The sequence below is a fragment of the Phascolarctos cinereus genome, unplaced genomic scaffold (genome assembly GCF_003287225.1).
Source record: "Phascolarctos cinereus isolate Bilbo 61053 unplaced genomic scaffold, phaCin_HiC Scaffold_4;HRSCAF=312, whole genome shotgun sequence".
Taxonomy (NCBI): domain Eukaryota; kingdom Metazoa; phylum Chordata; class Mammalia; order Diprotodontia; family Phascolarctidae; genus Phascolarctos; species Phascolarctos cinereus.
Genome location: NW_027555847.1, coordinates 634,935,132 through 634,955,420, shown reverse-complemented (window position 1 = coordinate 634,955,420; position 20,289 = coordinate 634,935,132). Strand labels below are relative to the sequence as shown.

General features: G+C 40.4%; 1 protein-coding gene across 1 annotated transcript in view; it reads right to left on the bottom strand.

Annotated features, from left to right (window-relative positions):
• TG (thyroglobulin) overlaps nt 1-20,289 on the bottom strand; it is a 364,454-nt gene that overhangs the window by 141,968 nt on the left and 202,197 nt on the right. The window contains exons 40-42 of the mRNA XM_078151800.1: nt 19,244-19,337; nt 15,421-15,580; nt 5,388-5,587 (exon numbers count right to left, since the gene is read on the bottom strand). Coding sequence (XP_078007926.1) covers nt 5,388-5,587; nt 15,421-15,580; nt 19,244-19,337 — 454 coding nt within the window. The remainder of the gene's footprint in view (nt 1-5,387; nt 5,588-15,420; nt 15,581-19,243; nt 19,338-20,289) is intronic.

Genomic DNA, 20,289 nt, shown 5'->3' with positions numbered 1-20,289 from the left:
TTTCTTTCTCCTAGCATCTTTGTAAGGTGGAAAGAGCTCTAGGCTGGGAATCAGGAGATCTGGGATCCAGCATCAGTTGTATCACTAACCCAATGGGTGTCTTTGGGCAAGTCATTATAACTTGCTGCAACTCAGTTTCTTGGGGTGGTGTTGGTGACTGGAAGGGAGAGATTTAGATAATCCCTCCCAGCTCTAAAATCTATAATTGTATGAACTCCTTATGCCCGACTCCAAAGTCTCAGTGTCCTCATGATGTCCATGATAAGGCCATTGAAAGCCAAGACAGACAGCTGAAGGAGGTCTGTGCTTGACTGTTTGAGCCCAGAGTGGTCACAGCTACCTTTCACTTCTTGGTGATGCTGTTCATGGTGGGTTGCTCCTGTGAGAGCATCAGTTAGTTGATCAACAAATATTAAGAATGTAATATGTACCAGATAATGTACTAACTAGAAAGGCAAGAGGCAATTCCTGATCTCAAGGAACTCACATCCTAATGGGGATACACACAAAAAAACCCAAAAAATCATAGTACAGGCAGGATTCATATAGTGTACAACTGCCAAAGGGGTATTTCTTAAGTATAGGTCCAACCATGTCACTCTCTTACCAAATAAATTCCAATGGCTCCCTACTAACACCAGGATTAAACATAAAATCTTCCTCCCCCCGCCCCAGTCTTTTCTCATCTCATTTATCCTCCCTCCCCTCCCAACTCCCATGTACAATCGGAACCAGTGACACTGACCTCTTTGCTGGTCCTTGAACAGGGCACTCCTTTTCTGGTCTCTGGGACTTTTCACTAGCTGTCCCTCTTGTCTGGAATGGTCTCCCTCCTCCCTTCTGCCTCCTGGCTTCCTTCAAGCTCCAGCTAAAAGTCCACCTAGTACAGAGGCCTTTTCTAAACCCTCTTAACTCTATTGCCTTGCCTCTGTTGATTATTTCCTATTTGTCCTGTATAAAGCTGTTTGGTTTGTACATGTTTGAATGTTGTCTCCCTCATCAGGATATAAGGTCTCCAGCTCAAGGATGGTATTTTACCTTTCTTCATATCCATTGTGTTTAGCACAGTGCCTGACACTTAGTAGGACCTTAATAAATGTTTGTTGCCTGACAATTATAGGGAACTCCCAGATGAAACTCCTTCTGCTAAAACACTTCAATGTCTTCTCTATAAGAGAGTTGCCTAGAGCAATGAGAGGTTATGGGACTTACCCAGGGTCACACAGATAGTATGTGTTAGAGGTGGGGACTTTGAACTGTTAGTAGCAACATCATCTTTAAAAACTCAGCTGTCCAATCGGAAAATAAACATTTATTTAGGGCCTACTACGTATCAGGCATTGTGCTAACTCCCGATATTTCCATCACTGAGGTCATCTCTCTATCCACTATACATCTTCTCCAGATGACATCTACATAGATTGAAAGGGTCACAAAAGTCTTTACTTACACCGTTTCCTTTGAGACTCCTGAACAAAAAGTATTAACTTCTGGGGATGAATGTTGCTTTCTGGATCCCCCAGATCACACCACTAAAGGTAAGACTACTTCCACCTCCATAACAAGGCAGCTGAAAGGAAGTAAATGTAAAGGGAGCAAGGCATCATAGAATCACAGATATCAGAATTGGGAGAGACCTCAGAGTCTAGCCTGTACATGAGTAGGAGTACCCTTTACCAATCCATCAACAAGGGGTCACCAGACCCTCACTTGAAGATCTCTAGTGATAAGAAGCACATTACCCTCACACAAAGCAGACCATTCCATTTCTTGAGCTCTCTCAGAGTTGGAAAAGTTTCACTACTAATACAGGTTGGCAATACTCTCTTTCTTGTGCGTCAAATTTTAGGACATGGGGGGAAATGTCATGCACCTTAACTTTCATGTAAGCTGTCTCGTGAGTAGCTAAACACCAATAATAAGTCCCTAGTTCAGTGCTTCAGCAGTTTAGACCCTAAATTCCTCATAAAGAGTTGAGAGTTGGTCATTTAAAATACCAATTACTCATTTACTACCAATTCTCATCCTTTTTTTCTAAAAATCTGTTGCCTGGAAAAAGGCTTCTAAGAACTATTAATATGTTCAATAATTTTCATCCTCTTCACTATAAATGATTTCATGTCTGTCTTACTAACTGCTTGTACTGATCTATTAATAGCTGTTGTTAAATGGATAAAACAGATGAATGAATTTCTTTTTAAGCACCACTGTCATTATATTATTAAATGAATTTCCCCAACCACCTACAGACTCAAAACGAAAATACTTCCTTTTGGATCCATTAGTTGGTAGTTTAGGAAGAAAGGCCTCTGTGTCCTGGTGAATGTCTGCTTTATAAGGGGTGGAGATGAGTGGGGGCTGGAAAAACAGTGAAAGTGTTCAAATTGTCCTAGCCAATTTGTCAGTTCCTAGTGTAGAGCTGAGGGTATAAAAGGCACCGTGTTTATACAGTTGAAGGTCTTTATCTCAAACTCTTTTGGTGTGCAGTGTTAAGAAAGGCCCCTTCTCAAAGATGTCGACACCAAGAATGCGATGCCCAAGGGGGGAATCTACACCAATGGCTCAGACATACAGGTTCTGAAACCTCTACATAATTGATCATAGGATTTAGAGCTGGACAAATCTTTGAGGAAATTGAATCCAAACCAATCTTCAACCCACTTACATCACCATTTTACAGATGGCTTGAAATGATTTGTCCAAGGCCACACAAGTCATAAGTAGTAGAGCTGAAGGCTGAAGTTCACATCCTGTGACGCTTAATCCAGTCCACTTCTTATTCCACCACCATGTCAGGAAACATGATGTCACTGACTGGCTCTCCATCAGTCAAGACATTTTTGAAGTGCCTCTGCAGGTTGTGATGATGATTTTGTGCTCCAGTCATCCGAACTTTCTCACAACCACAGGTATGCATCTACAAGAAGGCTGGTCAGGACTTGGAGTATGGCCTATGGCAATGTAGCAGAGCAGCCCCAACCAGCCTTCAGGGGTTTAATTTCACTCACAATGTTGGTCTCCTTATATGCTCTAGCTAACCAGTGCAGATATGGACAATATCAGACGCACTTTACATTGTTAGCAGGCTTCTCAACTGGGAGGGCAGTTAAATGGTCAGTGGATAGAGCACCAGGCCCGGAGCCAGGAAGATCTGAGTTCAAATCCAGCCTCAGACACTTACCAGCAGTGTGACCCCAGGCAAGTCACTTAACACTATTTGCCTTAGTTTCCTCACATGTAAAATGACTTGGAAAAGGAAATGGCAAACCACTCTACTATCTCTGCCAAGAAAACCCCAAATGGGGTCATGAAGAGTCAGACCTGACTGAAATGACCCAATAACAACAACAAAACTCAGCTGAGACTCAACTGACATTTACATGGTGCTTTAAGGTTTGCAAAATTATATGTATGTGTGTATGCATATATACACATACATACACATGCACACACATTATATATATGCATATCTATATCTACATATACATCTATATACATAGATATAGATATACACATATAATCAGTCCTTACAACAACCCTGCTAGGTAGGGGCTATTATTAATCCCATTTTACAGACAAGAAAACTAAGACTGTTAAGTGAAAGGCCCAGAGCCATTCAATTAGTAAGTAGTAAAAGCAGGATTTGAACCCAGTTCTTCCTGACTCCAGTTCTAGCACTTATTACACTCTGCCTTTCTACACATTCCTTGAGCAACTGTGTTAGTATAGGAGCCACACAACCTGACTTCTCTTAGAAAAAAAAAATCCCCCATGAAAGAGTTTCCATCTTTCACAATAGAACTTTCCATTTTAGAGATATGACTAAATGTCTAAATGACTAAAATGTCGGCAGAAGAGAAAGTCTGTCTTTATGGAAGTTTCTCTAGGCCATTCCTTGGCACACACCAACCTCCTTCCTCCATTCCCCCTCTCCCGCCTCCACCTCCCCACCACTCCTCCTAACTGGGTAATGCTATGGAGTTCTGGGGCCCCATTCCAGGGAGAACAAAGATGTCAGCACCTCCCTCTCCTGCCTGCCAACTCACCCCATTCCTACGTGCAGAGGAAGAAGTTTGATGGCATTAGTAAAGATTTGTTACATATCCCCATATTTCAGAATTAAATCTCACTCAAAACAGAATTAAACAAAAACCAGATCATTTTGAAACCAGGTATCCTACATAAGGATTAAAGATATGAAGGACAAGATCAAGGCTGGTGGTAAGGAGAAGCGTGAAATAGTCCATGTTGGTTCCAGGGTCTCTTCTCCCTTCCTTTTTTCAATGAATGTGAAAGCCTGTGCCCCTAATCCCCTTGTGCCTGATAGCTTGGGTATATCTTCCTGATAGTTTAAGAGTCCGCTGATAGCCGAAGTTTATCTTCTATTTCCACAGAGCACCTCTTAGCAAGAAATTACACTGCTGTGTTCATGACCTTCTCCCCAGCACATTCCTTTAAGCCTCACTGCATCACTTTGTGAATTTCACTAGATTGACCACTAAACTACTCCCTTAGGGCCCGGGTTCTTGAACCCTTCATTGTTGCACCCTTTTGGAAGTCTAGGGAAGCCTGTGGATCACTTCTCAGAAATATGTTCTTAAATGCTTGCAATAAAATACATAGGATTACAACCGATTATATTGGAATTCAGTTGTCAAAGTATATAATTTTTTATTTTAAGTTCACAGGCCTCAGGTTAAAAAACTTCTTCCTTAAGATGTCTTAGGTCTTCAGTATGTGACTACCCCCCCCCAGATAACATTATAACTTCATCTATTAAAATACAAGGTTTCTTAGGAAGGACTTTTGTTAAGGGTGGGAATTTCAAGCAGGCCAGGGAGAAAAAAAAAAAAAAGATGTGTTTTCAGATGGGTCTTGAAGAATCCTTTGATCCAGGGATCCATTCACCTTCATCCCTTAACAGACTCCACTTAAAGTCTGAATGCAGATCGAAGCATGCTATTTCTCTCTCTCTCTTTTTTTTGTTTCTTTTTTCTTGTGGTTTTTCCCTTTGGTTCTAGTTCTTCTTTACAACATGACTAATGTAGAAATATGTTTAATATGATTCTACATTTATAGCCTATATTAGATTGCACACCATCTTGGGGAGAGGGAGAAAATTTGGAACTCAAAATCTTACAGAAGTGAATGTTGAAAACTAAAAACAAATAAATAAATAAAATTTTAAAAAATAAATTAAGAAAAAGCTGACTCCATTTAAATCAAGGGTACAACTATCCCTCTTTCCCTCTTACCTCACACCTTCCCCCTTCCCAAACCCCACCGGTATCATCAATTTAAAACAAACTTGTTTAGGCAGATAAGGGACCTGAGGAACTAAGGACCAGACTTGGAGATTGAGGTCAAAGATGAAAAACAGTACTCACCATCAGTACTGCTCTTCTGAAGAGTCTTGAGCTAGCAGTGGCCATCAGCAGGTGGATGCTGGCGATGTCAGCACCACTTCGATCTGCTGCCATGGACACTTGACGGGGATCTCCACCAAAGCTGGAGATGTGAGCCTGTACCCAGGTCAGAGCTGCTACCTGATCCAAGAGGCCCCAGTTTCCACTAGCCTCACTGGACCCTGGAAGAAAGATGAAATTCTTCATGACATAGGCTTATAACTGTAGGTCAAGTGATACCAGAAGAGTCCTACACTGGAATTTAAAAAATCAACTGCCGGGGGGCAGGGAATGGAGGAGACAGGCAGCATGTGTGATATAGTTATTAAATTTAACCTCTCTGAGTCTTGGTTTCAATATCTTCAAAATGTACATACTAATATAATAGAAAATGTGGTATCTACCTTAGAAATCTGCTGCAAAAATCAAATAAGATAATGAATGTAAAGGAGGGTTTTACAAGCCTTAATACGCTATCTAAATGTTAGCTATTATGAGATAATGTATATAAAATATTTTGTAGATTTAAAAGTATGTCATAAATGTTAATTATCTCTATTGTCATTATTATCATTAGTAGCAGAAAAAGGGCCTGGAGGTCTTAGTGGAATAAAAATTCAATATGAGTAAAGACTGTGGCACGTTAGCCAAAAAAAAAATGCAATCTTTGTTGTCATTCAATGATATCCAAATCTTTATGACCACATGGACCATAATGTCCATAGGTTTTCTTGGGAAAGACACTGGAGTGGTTTGCTATTTCCTTTTCCAGTGGATTAAGGCAAACAGAGGTTAAATGACTTGCCCAGGGTAACACAGCTAGTAAGTGTGTGCAGCTAGATTTGAATTCAGGTCTTCTTGACTTCAGATCTAGCACTCTATCTACTGAATAATCTAGTTACTCCTAATGCAATCATAGGCTACATTGATAGAAGTCCTTTACTTAAGTCCTATTCTTGAGTCTTGTCATAGGGGAGGGGTAACCTTGTACTCTTGGAGGCCATGCCAATAGAGTCTAAGCTCTGGTAGGGCTTACCAAGCTGGAAAGATGTTTAGAGCAGGGCCAAACACCAGGCTATATGACTGTCATCTGAGGACTGGCCCAGGTGAGTTTAGAGAACGTGACTGGGTTGCCTATAGGGTGATGAAATCTTTGGCCAAGCAACTCACAAAGACTCTATTGAGTTATAGAGAAGTTGGGATCTGTATTAGGGAAAAGGGAGGCAATACCCACACCAACAACATTATGGATTTGAAAATTATTGAATCTAGAGTGAAAGGCGATAGTTTCATCGTACTCCATCTTAGACAAGCAATAGGTAGAGTCCAAAGCTAGAGTCCTGGGTCCAAGCTAGATTAAGTCCAAAAGACAGTAACTAGGATGATGTAGGAAATGAAGAACATGCCAGGCAAGGATCAGTTGGATAATAATAGTCATAAGAATAATGATAAGAATAACAAAAATAAACCCAGGACCATTTCTACCTGATCTCCATTAAACATAAAAATGAGAAGAATGAAATAGCATTAACAATAATATATTTATATATCCCTTTAAGGTTTTACATATATTATCTTGCATACATATATCACATTTACATATATTACAATGAATATTGTACATATATTTTTACATGCATTATCTCATTTGATCCTTGAAACAAACCATTGTGATTGGTGCTTCCTTATCTTACAGAAGAAACAGGGGGTGTTTTGTCTAAGGAAGAGAAAATTGAGGGGGAGTACAATAAAAGTCTCCAAATATTTGAAATTGTCATGTAGAGGAAAGATTGGAGTATCTTGCTTTTCCATTTGTATCTCTGGAACTTTGCACATAATTATCACTTAATAAAAAATTTTTTTCATTCATTCATTTATTCCTTTTTTTTTTTTTTGGCTAGGCAATGGGGTTAAGAGACTTGCCCAGGGTCATACAGCTAGTAAGTGTCAAGTGTCTGATTTGAACTCAGGTCCTCCTGAGTCCAAGGCTGGAGCCCTATCCTCTGCACCATCTAGCTGCCCCCATTCATTTATTCCTTTGCTTGACCCCAAGGGGTAGGATTAGAACAAGTAGGTATAAATTATTGGAAAGCAGATTTTTATTTGATATAAGGAAACACATCCTAATATTAGGGTGGTCTAAAGGTGTAACAGAATGCTTTTTTGAAGACTAAGTTTGCTGCCTCTGAGAAGACTTCAAGGAGACATTGGATGATCTTATGTTGGGGTTTTTGTTATTATTCAGTCATTTCAGTCATGTCTGATTCTTTGTGACCTTATTTGGAGTTTTCTTGGCAAAGATACTGGAGAGCTTTGCTATTTCCTTCTCCAGCTCATTTTTATAGATGAGGAAACTGAGGTAAACAGGGTTAACTGACTTGCCCCTGGTCTGAGGCCAGATTTGAACTCAGGAAGATCAGTCTTCCTGACTCCAGGCCCAGCACTCTATCCCTTGTGCTACACAGCTGCCCCACTGTTGGGGATATTCCATTATAAATCATGTTATACTAAGTGTAAGCTTATGACAATTATTCATTTCTGCATGAAGGAGAGATAGAGCTGAGAGAAGAGCTGGTGGGATAATTATAAATGAAACATTAGGGATGAGACCAAACATCTCTGGCTTTGGAGAATAGTAGAGACAGGAGGCTGGGATGATTGGGAAGGGGCATGTGAGGATACATGGGCATGACGCCTGGGTAGAATGAGAACATGGGATGATTTGAAGCTACTTTTGAGTTGGATGAATGAATGAATAAGAAACCAGACAAGTAGCTCTGGAATAGTTTTTAAATGGCCTTATTCAGTAGTATAGGAAACCAGGTGGGAGGAAGATGGTGCTAGAATCATTAGATTTCAAGCTGGGATGAATTGTAGAGATCAACTCATCCAGTCTCCTCATTGTCCAGATGTGGAAGCTGGGCCCAAGAGAGGGTATGTGACTTTCTTCAGGTCCCACACCTCCAGGCTTTGAACTCTGGTCCATTCTCTAAATACAAATTCAGTGTTCTTTTTGCTGTATTATCGTCCCTTCCAAACTTTACCTATTACTTCCATGTGTCCGTGTCCTGTCTTCTGAGCTAGATTATAAACACCTTAGATCAGGAACTGTCTCCTATTTACTTGTGTTTCTCCAAGGGTACAAATGTAGTACTCAGCACCCAGTAGTGGGCCAAAGAAATATCTGTTGAGAGACGGACTGAAAGCCTCCCTGAATTCGTAAAACCTTATAAAGGTCGGAATGGCTCTAGGGGAGCTCTAAGTTAGGACATCTTGGCTCCAGACTTCGCCAGACACAGGGGCAAGGTAAGAAAATGCTCCAGGAATGAATGTGAGGAATGAGATAAACACTGTAGGCATCCCGTACCCTATCCCCACTCCATGAAAACAAAGAGCTATGCAATGGGAGGCTACAGCCTGCTGAAATCCGAATCCCCAAATGACAACATTTCCCACTGTTCACTTAAAGCAACACTAATAAGTGAATAACTTGTCCATTGGGAGAGAATTTCAGAATGTCTTCAAATGCATTTTACTTGCTATGGCTGCAGAAACCATTAGTGAGCCTATCAATGAGCCTCCCTGCACCCCATGCCATCTGATTCGTTAAGGTGGAAGAGATTTAGAGGTGAAATGCTGGGCAGAATGGGCAGAATGGTCCCACAGTGGAGTGGGAGAGAAGCTATACAGTTTCCTCACTTCACAGGGATGTACCATTTAAGGCAGAAGACAAAAGAAAAAAACGTGCCCAGCATCTTAATTTCTACAGATTTTGTCTGTCTTCACCTACTCCAGAATTTAAAATGGCTCTCTATTGCCTACCACATTAACTCTGAACCCTTCTGCTTGACTTTCAAGATTCCCCACACCACCCCAATATCAAGAGACAGAGGTATCTTAGAGATCATCTAATCCAGCCCCTCCCCTCAATTTACAGAGAAGGAAATTGAGACCAAGAAAAATTGAGTAATTTTCTCAAGGTCACAAAGTGGCAGCTCTGGGACTGAACACCAAGTCTTCTGTCTAGCTCTCATTTCATTACTAGACTAAGCTGCTTCTCCAGTTTGACTTCTTCCTTTCCAGCACATAAACCTCTGCTCTAGCCAGTCTCTTCTGTTCAGAGTTTTCTCAATGTGCCATTCTCTTCCCTGACTACTGGGAGACCTGGTTCATGCTATTCTCTTACTCCTTTCCTAATAACAATGATAGTGTCCAGACAGTCACTCACAGGTCAGGAAACTGCCTTTATTTACAGTCTTAGAATATTGCCTGTGGCCCTGATACATTAAGGGACTGGTCTAGGGTCACAAGTCAAGGCATAGCTAGAACTTAGCTCTCCATTCGGGGTCTGCACCTTCCCCCCTGACCTCCACAGCCCCCAGCCTTTCAAAAACCCTAAATAACAACTCTCGATATTACCCACCCTGGTTCCTGGCTTAAAATAAACCCTTAGTAAATGTGATTGATTGACTGACTAAGTGAGTGACTACTACAATTTCAATTTTTGTAGCAAATGAAGCACTTTCTAAACAACAGTCCTATGAAATGGGCAGTACAAGTGTCGTAATCCTCATTCTACAGATGTGAAAACCAAGGCTCTGAGAGTTTCATTGATTTTCTGATGACCATACTTGATGACCATACAACTGATAAATGCTTGAGGGAGGAGCTGAACCCAGGTCTCTTACTGTCAGCTACATCATGATTCTTTTTCACCTATCCAAATGCTACCCATTCTTGAAGATCTCCTCTTCCAGGAAGCCTTTCCTGGCTACTCCAACCCCCTTGTGTCTCTCCCTTTTTGGAACTCCTATTGTTCCTAGAATGAAGGGGATCTTAACCATTTTTGTGTTGCAGGCCCCACTGGCAATCTAGTCAAACATATGGACCTTTCCTCAGAAAAAAAATGTTTTTTAAATAAGTAAAATATATATGTAAACATATACCTATAACTATAACCATAATTATACATACATATCTATGCCTATATATTTATCTATTTCATTTATCTATCTATCTATCTATCTATCTATCTATCTATCTATCTATCTATCTATCTATCTATCTCAGAGTATATAGGCTGGATGAATCCCTGTCAGGGATACCATAGAAAGTATTAGGAAGTTAGACTAGACCAGGAGTTCTTAACCTTTCTTGATCCATGGACCCCTTTGTCAGTCTGATGAAGTCCATGGACCCCTTCTCAGAATAATGTTTTAAATGCATAAAATAAAATATATATAATATATACACATTGTTGTTGTTCAGTCATTCAGTTATGTCTGACTCTTTGTGACCCCATCCATAACATGCCAATGCTGTACATGGGATTTTCTTGGCAAAAATACTGGAGTGATTTGCCATTTCCTTCTGCAGTGGATTAAGGTAAAAAAAAAAAAAGTTAAGTGACTTGCCTAGGGTCACGCAGCTAGTATCCGAGGCCAAATTTGAATTCATATCTTCCTTACTCTAAGCCTGGCATTCTACCCAATGAATCACCCAAAGTATGTAATACTATAGCCACAACTATAACTATATAGCTATACAACCAAATCTATGTGTATGTATGTGTATCTATCTCTATCTACCTACCTACTTATCTACCTATCTTTCTTCTGGATGATTCCCTGTCAGAGATGCCATAGTATATTACAACTATGTATGTATATATGTGTGAGTTTATATGTATATATACATAAATATATATAAATGTATGTATAAAAATATAGTATATATGTACATGTCTGTGTGAGCATATATGTGTGTATATACACAGACATACACATATATGTGAAACTATATATGTAAAATATATAAAAATTACATATAGTATGAGTATATATTTGTGTATACACATACATATAAAACTATATATGTACATATACACACATAGATTTTGTGTGTGTATGTGTGTAACTAGGGTACAAAAGCTAGATGAGTCCCTGCTCTCAGCAATGCTGTAGAAAGTATTGAGAAGTTGGACTACATTGGGGTCCCTTAACGTTTTGGGGGGTCATGGTCCCCTCTGGCAATCTGATGAAGCCCATGAACCCTTTCCCGGAAGAATGTTTTTAAATGTATAAAATACATAGGATTATAAGAGAAATGAATTATACTGAAATATAGATATCAAAAATATTTGTTAAAAAGCTCTCAGACCTCAGGGTAAGACTCTGCTTTAGTTAGCACTCCACATTGGCACACGGAGCTCTTTCCTAGGAGCTGGTTCTCTTTCTCCATGGATGTTATATACTCCCCAAGAGCAGAGATTATCTCTCAATTCTTCTCTCTCCTCCACATTCCTCCCAGTCTTATCACAGTGTTGGATGACTACAGTTTGTTGTTCAGCACATGATGGATTCATTACATAGATACTCATTTACTGTACACTGGGGGAAAGGCCTTTGGGTGAGGCTATGAGTGGTATAAAGAAATATGGGATATGGTCCCCCATTTCACAGAGCTTAGTTTTATTCAGTAACATACTGTTAGAGTTGGAAGGGTCTACCTCCTCCCTCCTATTTTACAAATGAGGAAACTGAGGTAGATTGACAAAGACAACATATTATAGACATAATGCTGATCTTGAAGTCAGGATATTGGGATTAGAATACTAATGCTTTTTACCTAAGAATTATGTGACTTTGGGCAAATCATTCCATGCCTCTAAACCTGCTTCCTCTTTCGTAGAGGAGTTTAGAAGGTTTCTAAAGTCCCTCCCACCAGTCATAGTCCACAAATGTATAAAAGCACATTTTATAAAATCAAAAAGGCTGGACACATATGTAAAAGATTAGAGATTGGGACTGCACTGGTGATTTATAGTCAAGTGAACAAGAATTTTTAAGCACTTACTCTATGCCAGTCCCTATGTTAAATGCTGAGGATACAAAAAAAGGCAAAAACAGGCCCTGCCCTCGGGGAGCTCATAGTCCAGTGGAGGAGATAACATGAAAAAAACTGTGTACAAATAAGTTATATACAGTATAAGTTGGAGGTGATATTAAAGGGAAAGGACTAACATGGAAGACCAGGAAAGATTTTTTGCGGAGGGTAGGGATTTAGCTGAGACTTGAGGAAAACCAAGGAAGCCAGTAGGAGGGGACAAAGAGGGAGAATATTCTAGGTGTGTGGGACAGCTAATGATAATATATGGAATTGGGAAATGGAGTTCCCAGATAAGGAAATTACCTCTCACAATGCAGAGTGGAAACTTCTCTACAATTTATAGTCTTAGAGAATAAAACATATGTAATAAGCTATGTAATTGATTATTATTATTATTATTATTATTATTATTATTATTATCAAACAACTCAATATTTATGTTATGGTCACACCAAGAAGATCCCTGATATATACCTTTAAACATCTAAAGACCAGAGTTCATATTCTGACCCTATATCAATAGAATGCTGACCTCATCTTAACCGTTTGTTTAATGATTTGTCCTCCAAACAAAATGAACACACTTTCTTGAAACCGGATGACCACAGGTAAGCTGGTCAGGAACAAAATGTATGGGCTGGTCAGAGAAGGCTATCTTCTGGAATGTGCTCTCTCTTCTCTTCTACTTCTTGGCTTCTCTGACTTCCTTCAAGTCCCAGCTAAAATTCCACATTCTAAAGGAAGCCTTTCCCAACCCCTCTTAATTCTAGTGCCTTCTTTCTGTTGATTATTTCCTACTTATACTGTAGATATAGACAGTTTGCACATAGTTGTTTGCATGTCATCTCCCCCATTAGATTGTAAGCTTCTTGAGGTCAGGGACTGTCTTTTGCTTTTTTTGTATCGCCAGCACTTAATGCAATGCCTGGAACAGAGTAAACATTTAATAAATATTTATTAGCTGACTAGCTAATTGTATTGTCTACCTATACCATTGACTAAAGGTCACACAGGTAGTGACTGAGAGAGGCAAATTTAAACTATGGTTCTGTGCTTTCAGGTTAGCAGACTTAGCTGATTCCACTTACCCTCCAGTTACCTTACCTATAGAATAACAAACTTTTATGAAGTGGTTACTCTGTCCCAAAGAATGCGAGAAGTGCTGGAAACACAAAGACAAAAATGAAAAAGTCTCTGCCCCTGCCCTCATGGAGCTTTGGGAAGACAACGTACATATAAAAGAATACACAAAATAGAGAAAACGTTTTAGGAGGGAGAGGCCACCAGTAATCTGGGGGTCAGTGTGGTAGAAGGCTATGCTTGAAAGGAGTCTTTCAATTTTTTAACCAGCTGATTAAGTCTTAGAGGTAACCAGGGATGGTGAGACACAAATGAGATCCTATTTATGAAAAGGCTTTGTTAAATTAAAAATGTTGCATCATGTGGAAGCACAAGATCTCATTTACAATACAAGCTACCTCATTGAAAGGAGAGGGTCAGTTCAATTCATTGAACTTTACTAAACAATTCAATCCAGCCAACATCTACTACATGCAAGGCATTGTGCTAATTGATGGAAAAACAAAGATAAAATGATGTAGAGATAGAATGTGTGTGTATGTCTATAGGTAGGTCCATTTTCATGGGATTTGAGCATTTAATGTTATGTATTTGTATTTAATATACATGTATGTGTATATATTTAATATATGTTTATGAAGGAAACTAACTGGCTCAGTGGACAGAGAGCTAGGCCTAGAGTCAAGAAGACTTGAGTTAAAATCTGGCCTCAAACACTCACTGGCTGTATGACCCTGGTCAAGTCACTTAACTTCTGTTTGCTTAACCCACTGGAGAAGGAAAAGGCAAATCACTCAGTTATCTTTGCCCAGAAAACCCCATGACAGGGTCATGAAGAGTCAGACATGACAGAATGACTGAACAACAACAACACATGCATATACATGTATCTATGAACATGTACGTGTTAGAAGAAAGGAAAATGGACAAATGGATACCCAGGTTTGATGAGATTAAGGAGGGCTGCAAGTGGTAATAATCATTGTATTGGACAAGGGAGTGATGGACTCCTCTCAGTCATCCCAATAAGTCCATCGATGTGTAAGTACCTGAAATGTGTCCAGGAAACACAGTTCTCCTTATTCCAAGGAGAATTAGACTAGTGTACGAGTGTGCTGATTTATAATGATACACATCTCTATACGCATTTAAAATTTGCAAAGCACTTTCTGTGTGGTACAGAGAGAAGAATGCTGGACCTAAGAGTCAAAGGATCTGGGGTGGAATCTTAGCTCTGGCCATGGGCAAGGCATCTGACTTTTCTGGGTCTCAGTTTTTTTCATCTATAAAATGAGGCAACTGGATCAGATGTTCTCTAAGGTCCCTTCCAACTCTCTATATAGTATCCCATGAACCTAGGGTAGTGTGTGTGTGTGTGTGTGTGTGTGTGTGTGTGTGTGCGTGTGTGTGTGAGTGTGTGTAAGTAGTGCAATTATTGTGATTCTCTTTTGACAGATAGGCATGCAGAAGCAGAAGGAAATAGAATGACTTGCCCTGTTCACAAGACAGAGCTGGGATACAAATGCGGGTCCCTTGATCTCACTACACCATGCTGCCCCTAAAAAGTCTTTTCATCACTTAAAAGCCTAAACAGAAGGAAAACAGTGGAATTATTTCTGCTGGAAACCTGTGACATCTATGTCACTGGGGATTTGCAAGAGTAAGCTAAACAATGCGGGCCTGTCCCAGGCTGGTATGAAAGGAAGCAGGACTGTTTTCCCAGACAGTTGAGAGGACAGTGTTGGATGGAAGGTGCTAAATGCACACAAGCAAATCTCTTTTGCCAACAAAGCTGAAACACTTTCTCTCTTGTGGTACTTAATAATTTGCCTTATGCTATTTTTAATTGCATCTATATTCCATTTCTGTTTAAACTATAAACTTTCCCACAGTACCTAGTAGAGAGTGGGTACTTGTTGAATTATTGAGAAATCTAAACCAACTGTTATTCTCTAATACTTTGGAATTGGAATGCATACAACTGCACATAGTAGGCACCTAATAAAATATCTGTGGAATGATGATTGAATGAATGAATGCAACTCACCAGTGCTCAGGAAGCCAAAGATGCCAACTCGGTAGCTTGCAGTGACCACAATGATATCACCAACAGCAGCCAGGAATGATCCTTCCAGGTCCAGCTGCTCCCTTCTCCCACCATTTTCACCAGTATTGTGGAAGAATACTAGCACTGATGCATTCTGGCCCTGAAAAAATGAAGCAGGCTTTTTGGCACTGAGGGAGAAAAAATATCTGATACTTGGCTCAGTTCCAAGTGTGCAAATTGGATGCATATGGTTTTCACCCCTTATCTAGAAAGGCTTTTCCTACTTGATGTGGCCCTAAGATATGACTTGCTTTTCACCCACCATTCTTATTTTAGGAGCTCTAACTCTTGATATATTATCAATTTCTCTTTATCAGAGACCCTGCAAATAATGATTAATGAAAGGGAACACACACAGCCATAAAAATATCAGAGCCAGAAGAGTTCTTAAGAGCTCATTTTGTCCAATCCCTAACAGTACAAGAGAACTATGACATAGAGTGGAAAGAAGACTGGTCCTCTAGTCATAATACCTGGGTTCAAATTCTAGCTCTTGTACTTACTACCTAAAATGCAAATCCCTTCACATGTCTAGGCATTAGTTTCCTCACCTGCAAAAAGTTCTCTAAGGTCCCTTCCAGTTTTAAATCCTATGGTCCTCTGAAATGAGGGCAAGGCCAGAAGGGGGGTGACTTGCCAAGTCACTGGCAGAGCCTCAATAAGAAACCAGGTTTCCTGACTTTAATTCAGTGTCTTTTTACTGTTCCAAACTGCCTTCTTATAGCTGTATGTACATACGCATACAGAAACATAGTGACCATTTTCCCTACCTCCAAAAAATGAAACTGGAAGAACTGATCTTTATACAAGCAAATAATACACATATGTATGTATATGTGTGTATATATATATATGTGTGTGTGTGTGTGTGTGTGTGTGTGTATATATGTATATATACATATATATGTGTATATATGTATATATTTTGTTATTGTTTAATTGATTAGTCATGTCTGATTTTTTTTGTGATCCCATTTGGGATTTTCTTGGCAAAGATACTGGAGTGGTTTGCCATTTCCTTCTCTAGCTCATTTTACAGATGAGGAAACTGAGGCAACCAGGGTTAAATGACTTGCCTAGGGTCATTCAGCTAATAAGTATCTGAGGTCGGATCTGAACTCAGGTCCTCTTGACTCGGGGGGGGGGGGGGGGCACTCTATCCATCACAGCTCCTAACTGCCCCTAGAGGGTGTGTTAGATTAAGTTTCAAATGGGATAACACAAAGACCTGGATTGTTTCATCTGCAGAAAACTAACAATGTGCATGAATCACTCTTTTCCTGAATCTCTTATACTGTTCTTCTTAATCAGCAAAAGAAAATGCTTGTCTTGTTACCAGTGAATAAGAATGGAGCAGGTGGGAATGGAGAGCGAGAAAGGAAAAAGCAACGAGTCAGAGTCAACTCTCAGCTGCATGTAAACCTAGGCAAATGCCTAGGGCAAATGGATCCAGGCTTTGGAGACTCTCACAGCATTGCTCTCACCCTCAGACTGTCAAGTTACCATCTCCACTTATCTGGGTTGACTGAGACCAGTAACCCACCCAAGATGGATGTCACAGAGGCTTCTTTGATTCAGGTCCCTAGGTGGATGAATGTGGCTTTACTGGGAAGAACAGCAGGGCCATTCACCCAAGGCAGACCACACTAACTGAAGTAGGCAAAATCAGGAAATGGTGATTTTGTCACAAGCATACCTATGACAACAGTCACCACTTCCTAGTCCAGCATCATCAGTTAAGTGATAAATTTTACCTAACTGTTATTTGTTCACACAGAATCACAGGGAGTTAGAATTGGAAGGAGGGGTATGCTGGAGCTAGCTCAAGTCAAATTGAGAGGGTCAGTTGTTAAATTTTCAGGGTGTCTAATGCTGTGTTTACTACCCCACACTGCCTCCCTTTTTTGCTGATGAAAGAAATCTAAAGTATACTGTTAAGAGTCTATAGTTACTGCATAGAGGGCTGCCTCCCACCCCCCACTCGCCGCCACCTTCCAGAATAGAAAGCCATAGCTAGGAAATATCACCTGCTGAAGCTAATGAATCAACAACCCACAATGGACGAAACTAGCTCTCTACATGAATTTTCCCAAAGTCAGGAACCCTAAGAGATCAGTAAATGGGAAGCAGATGAGCTCTAAATCTTATCAGTATGACTAGCAGCTGCTCTTCAATCTAATCAAGGAACCACCAATATAAAATATAAACCATTTTCATAAAAGCACTCATTTCTGAAATTGTAGCATCATAATATGTAAGTCAGTGATGATAAAATGGAAACATTTTCAAGCTTGCAAGCTGCTTAATCTTGGGAGAGTTTCTTGTGACTGTATGATCTATCTGCTATTCTTCTTATAAAAACAGGTAAGATAAGGCATGCAACGTACTTTTCAAACCTTATGTCACTTCTCTGGACCTCAGTTTCTCTATCAGTAAATTGAGAGGTTGAGACAGATTTCTAAGGCTTTTTCCGACTCTCGCATTCTGTCTGACATTATATATTCTAAGGCCTGTTCCAATTCTACCCTAAGTATACCCATCCCACATGGCTCAGCCAGAAACAGGCTGTCAGCCAGCCACCTCTGCGGCACGACACCAAGAACGTCATACATGTGATAGGGCTGGTCGGGGAGCTTCCCCCACCTACAGGGACCTCGTGGGCAACTGAGAACATAAGCTGCAGCTCAGTGGAGAGAATCAAGTCCTCTGGCTCAGTGTCAAGGTCTTGTTTTCTGTAATGATGGAGCAATTCCTTATTGGTCCCATGGATTTGTGTTTTGCTATGACACAGTGATCCCTTACTGGGTCCCAGTGATTGTGGGACTATGTCAGAGCTAACTGGCAACTGGAGTAAAGAGAGCTACCCATTCAGTATATTTCAAAAGGTGTGACCAAAGTCCTCCCCTTTCTGTCTGTAGTCCAACAACTCTCTCTTGGCCTTCCAGCACAGGAGAAGGCAATAAGAGGGAGGTGATTTCTCTCTTTCGCTCTCCCTGGCAGGAACTATGATCCTCGCTAGCACACAGCTCAGAGAACATGCGCTTGCCTAGATGAATCAGAGTTTGGGCCTCAAATGCCTAGCTGCCTCCCTTGTTTTGTCTTTCTTTCCTTGATCACAAGTAGCCAAATAGAGATCATGAGCGACAGACGTTTCCAGCCTATATTATGATTATTTCATAAGCTCCAGAAGTCCAGCCATCAAACAGAACGCTGGTTGTGCGGTAGGAGGTGCTGCTGGGGGAGATGGCCTGCCATCCCTGCATGAGTTACTGCTGAGAAAAATGCAGACTGAGGTGAAAGTGAACTCTGCTTAGCAGGCCCATAGTCTCCCAAGATAACATGATAGGAGCCAGGGGTTATAGTTTCATGTTTTAAGTATTTGCTTTAGTTAAGAGATTTTACTTCACACAGCAAGATGGAGGGAGAGAGGGGAATGTGTAGGGAATGCAAGGGAAAAAAAGCCTGTTCTCTTTGAAGACTGAATGCAGTTCATATGAGGTCAGAGCTAGTTAGAGACGAAGCTGCACCATAGGACACTTTGGCTGATGTTTAGTAAGGGGCTGACTTAGCACTATGCAATCCACACTCTCACCCAGACGTGCAAGTAACCAAGGGTTAGCTGGAGTTATGACCTTGGGAACAAAGGAAAAGTAATCAGACCACTTGGAGAATGGAACCTTGGCCTTGTTGGCCTCCTAGGGGAAGGCAATTTTTCAACAGTGCCTCATTTACATGTCAAATATCCAAGTAGCTTAATACTCACAAGGTTTTGAGGGACAAACACGTTCAGGTACAAACAGTCTTCACTGACAGTAGGAGACGAAGCCTTTCCAAATCCAGGCTGCCAACATTTGGCCCTAAAGATACAGGTTGAGTTACCATATGTACAATTAAACCCAAACTAAATTTCATGACCTTCAATGCCCCCTAGATCTTTTTCCTCCTCTCCTGCTCACTCTACCCCTCCCCACTCCACCCCTCCTCATGGCTAATTAATACAGGAGATATTCCATGAGGTTCTTTGTTTTTAAAAGCCACTTTTAAACATTTGAAAAAACACATTCAGAATTGCTGAGTTGAAACAGAAATCAGTAACAAACACCAAACTGCCTCTCTATGTACCAAAGTCTCACGGGCATATTCATGCATAAAGCCCTTGGCTGACCATCTAGGATGCAGAAGAACTGATATGATAGCAGTGAGCAAAGTGAGGGAAAGAAAAACAAGAAAAGAAGATCCAGGACTCACCAGTGTAATTCGGCCATTACTACAGAGGCACTTTGGTCTAAAAGGACCAGAAGGTCTGAGTTCAAATCCTGATTCAGGCCCTTCCTTTTCCTGGTTGACCTCTCTAAGCCTACATTCCTTTATTTGTAATTATTAGCATACAGTTAATAAGGATCAAATGAGATAAGGTATGCAACATACTTTATAAACCTTATATCACTTAATACGTTAAAAACATTTGTTTAGTATCTGCTATATGCCAACTATGGGCAGCTAGGTGGCACAGTGGATAGAGTGCCAGGCCTGGAGTCAGGAAGACCTGAGTTCAAATCTGGCCTCAGACACTTCTTAGATGTGTGACCCTGGGAATGTCACTCACTTAACTTTGCTTGCCTCAATTTCTTCATCTGTAAAATGAGATGAAGAAGAAAATGGCAAACTACTCTGATGAGGTCTAGTGGTGTAGAAGTGCTGTGATCCTGAAATATTGAGAGTAAGAGATACAGGTCCTGCCAAAAGAATTAGATCCAAGCCTTCTTTCAGTCAAAGATAAGGTCTATTAGAACATCCATCATGTTGGGC